Below are 3534 nucleotides of genomic sequence, written 5' to 3' on the forward strand. Positions count from 1 at the left end.
TACTGGCTGGGCAAAGGGCTTTTAAAATAATTATTTAATGTTGCCTTTAATAGCAATTTGAAATTAGATTTGTCCAGTCCTTGATTTTTATTTGGTATTAAACTGAATAACCTTGAATATAAGAAAATATTTGTATTGATTGATTGATTTTTTAAAGAGGGAGATCAATTTGATTTATTGTTCCATTTATTTATTTATTTATTTATATATTTTATTGATTTTTTTACAGAGAGGAAGGGAGAGGGTTAGAGAGTTAGAAACATCGATGAGAGAGAAACATCAATCAGCTGCCTCCTGCACATCCCCCACTGGGGATGTGCCTGCAACCAAGGTACATGCCCTTGACTGGAATCGAACCTGGGACCCTTCAGTCCGCAGGCCGACGCTCTATCCACTGAGCCAAACCGGTCAGGGCTGTTCCATTTATTTATATACTGGCTGCTTCTTGACCGGATATCAAACCCACAACCTTGGCCTATGGGGACAGATGACACTCTAACCAACTGCACTACCCGGCCAGGGTCTTTAAGAAAGTATTTTAGAAATTCACTTTAGAAAAAAATTTTTTTTAATTAAAAGAAAATACTGGATATAAAAACATTGTCTAACTTCTTCAGGGTTTGACTCATTATCCTACTATCCTAACGGTATTAACAGCTATAGTGTTAACAAATAAATGTTAAGGAACTTGAATTTAGCAACCAGGGAAGATCTTACAATGAGTTCTGTAATTGAAAATGTACTTTATAAATAAAAGTTGGTATGGTGTTCACATTACTTTTCATTGTTCACTACATTTAAAAAACTTATATAATGGACTGTTTATCAAATTCTTAGGCTACAAAATAAATATTAATGCAAAAAAAAATAAACACCAAGTAAACTTTTAAGAGATAGTTAAAACAGTACTATTTTATACAGCAAATATATAGAAAGTATAGGAAGGCTGGGCATCTTTTCACTCTTTTTCTCAGCAAGCTTTGTTAATCCACCACGAACCTAATGAAGTTTGTAGTATAATACATGATCCCATACCAGTGAAGGGTAAAATAAAGTCCTCCCAGAAAACAGCTTTCAGTTCAGTGCCTCTCAACTTGAGCAGAACCCAACTACCATAGGACTAGGTAACCCAGCTGGTCAAAGTTTTCACACCACACGCCTAACTAAAGGCTGCAGCGAAAGTGGAAATACATTAAACTCAAACACTGTTCTCCTAGTGGCTCAAGTAGTTTATTGGTAGTCATTCTTCACATTTCTGTAAATATAAACATTCTAAGTGACTGTCACTAGTGCAGGTATATTTAATATATGTAAGTAGCTCCACAGGAAGCTACTTCATTGTGTAAAGAGAATCAAGGCTCCAAAACTCAGCTGTGCCACAAAAAAAAATCCCAAAATACCTTGCTAACAAAGTGAATTTCATTTGGTTATCTTCATTACAAATAAATGTTGGCTTTACATGTAGAAATTATGCTGATTTGTTCATATATGATCACTGGAAGTTAAGTCGTTGCCTGTAGATAAGAATTAGATAACGGTTTTTCTTCCTTTTAATTTATAGGGTTTGTGCATTCCAATGTAAACAGCACCAGTGAATTTCACAAAACATAGCTTTGCTACTTTCCCCTTCATTTTCTATAACCGTAATTCTTTTCTGCAGTACTGTATCATTTCTTCCTACCTTATAATCAGGACTGTTCTGCCTGTGTAACACTGTTCAGTTTGTAAACAAAAAATTAAAGCTCAGAGTATAAGATAAGATTATCTCTTACATTTTCACTCCACAGTGCATCAGGTGCTGTTTATAAAGCTATTGCTCCTTTCAAAACATTACAAAAATATATGAAAAATCGCATCTGTGTTTAGCCAGCAAATATTAATAAAGCATTTTACAACTGGAATACTTTAAAGACCATGTATTGCAATTACATCCTCTTGTCTGAATTCAATTGCTTTTTTCATAAATCCAGACATACATCCAAACATATGCATTTATAACAAGTCTACATGCCCAAATTTAGTATATGAAAGAGTTAAGTAAATTAGGTTTTCCAAGTGGAAGTGCTTCTGATAACAAACTATTTCTAAATCCCCCGCCCCCCACCAAAAGGTGTCTTAAACTTGACTGTGTAGAAAGATGTATAGCTATTTCTAAAAAGTAGAAGACTACACACCAAAACATGCTGTGTTGGGAAAACTAATCCATGCATTTGATTTGAATATGCCTCAAATAGCTCATCTTTATTAATTTAAGTTAGACCAACTTAAACATTGTCTAGAAATAAGATACAGCATTACATTATTTGACTGCAGAAAATATCAAAATTCATTTGGCCAAAACTTAAAAAAAACAAACATTTCTTTTTGTCCCTTACTAGGTGGACCAATATAACCAATATTACTGTATATATATTAATCTACCGTAACATTTCCATCCATTAGCATTTTATCTTTACATAAAAAGCCTTGTAAGCAATTTCCTTGCAAAGCCATCCCCCCCAAGAAAACATAAGCACAAAACACTAGGCAGACATTCTTCTTCAACGTTTTATTTCTCTAACTTCAGGTCAAATTTCCACAACTGTTTTCTGGTCAATTTACTATCCTTGCTGGGCTTCCCAAAATGGCAGTACCAAAAAAGATTTGTGGGGTAGGGAGAAGAGACCATTTTAAGAAGCACTGCATTTACTCATCTTCCACAAGGCAACAGAGTTGGGCATCTGACTGTTCAACAAAACAAAGCTTTAACAGCATCCAGAAGGACAGGCAGGCAAACCAGGCTTCCATTTGTCAAAATCAGACCAGAGAAAATCTACTCCACACAGATATGAAAGGTTATCACCATTCATCTTTTCTTTTTCTGTTGCCGCAGCATTTTTCTTCTTTTAATTATCATCTCATGTAGTTTCTCCAGTCCTTCCTTTAGTCCATCGCCTATGATTGCACAGGTGGGCTGCAAATGCCAGGGAGTTGACGAGGTCAGTTCCCCCATTGCTAACAACTTCTCGATTTCTGAGAGAGACAATGAGTTCCTCAGGTCTTGTTTGTTAGCAACTATAAGTACAGGGACTCCTTGGTTTTCTGATATCCTAGTTATTTTATGAAGTTCGGTTTTCGCTTCTTCCATCCTTTCAACATCAACAGAGTCCACAACAAACACAATGCCGTCCGTGCACCTGGTGTATGACTTCCACAGTGGTCTTAATTTCTCCTGACCACCTACATCCCAGAAGTGAAAAGTGACTGTCTTAGAATTTCCCAAGGTTACCTTAATTTTCTCGGTGTTAAATCCTTTGGTGGGCACAGTATTTACAAATTCGTTGAACTGCAGCCTGTATAACACAGTTGTTTTTCCAGCACAGTCCAAACCCAGAATAACAATGTGATAGGACTGGAACGACGGCAGGCTGGACAGGATAGAAGTTTGGTCTGACAGTCCATTCCCCATTTCCAGTTGCAAGTAAGTGTTCCAAATTGAAAGGCTTTCTTCTCAATGCTTTACAACTTTTCTTCCCAGGGGATCCAGCTACCAGA

At 36.3% G+C, this 3534-nt stretch overlaps 1 protein-coding gene across 1 annotated transcript; it reads right to left on the bottom strand.

Moving 5' to 3' along the window:
* Positions 1-2529: 2529 nt before the first annotated feature.
* On the bottom strand, positions 2530-3528 carry ARL4A (ADP ribosylation factor like GTPase 4A). The gene has a single exon (XM_006779060.2). The coding sequence runs from the start codon at positions 3446-3448 to the stop codon at positions 2846-2848; it is 603 nt and encodes a 200-aa protein (XP_006779123.1). The 5' UTR covers positions 3449-3528; the 3' UTR covers positions 2530-2845.
* Positions 3529-3534: the final 6 nt, after the last annotated feature.

This window comes from Myotis davidii, unplaced genomic scaffold (assembly GCF_000327345.1).
Source record: "Myotis davidii unplaced genomic scaffold, ASM32734v1 scaffold168, whole genome shotgun sequence".
NCBI lineage: Eukaryota > Metazoa > Chordata > Mammalia > Chiroptera > Vespertilionidae > Myotis > Myotis davidii.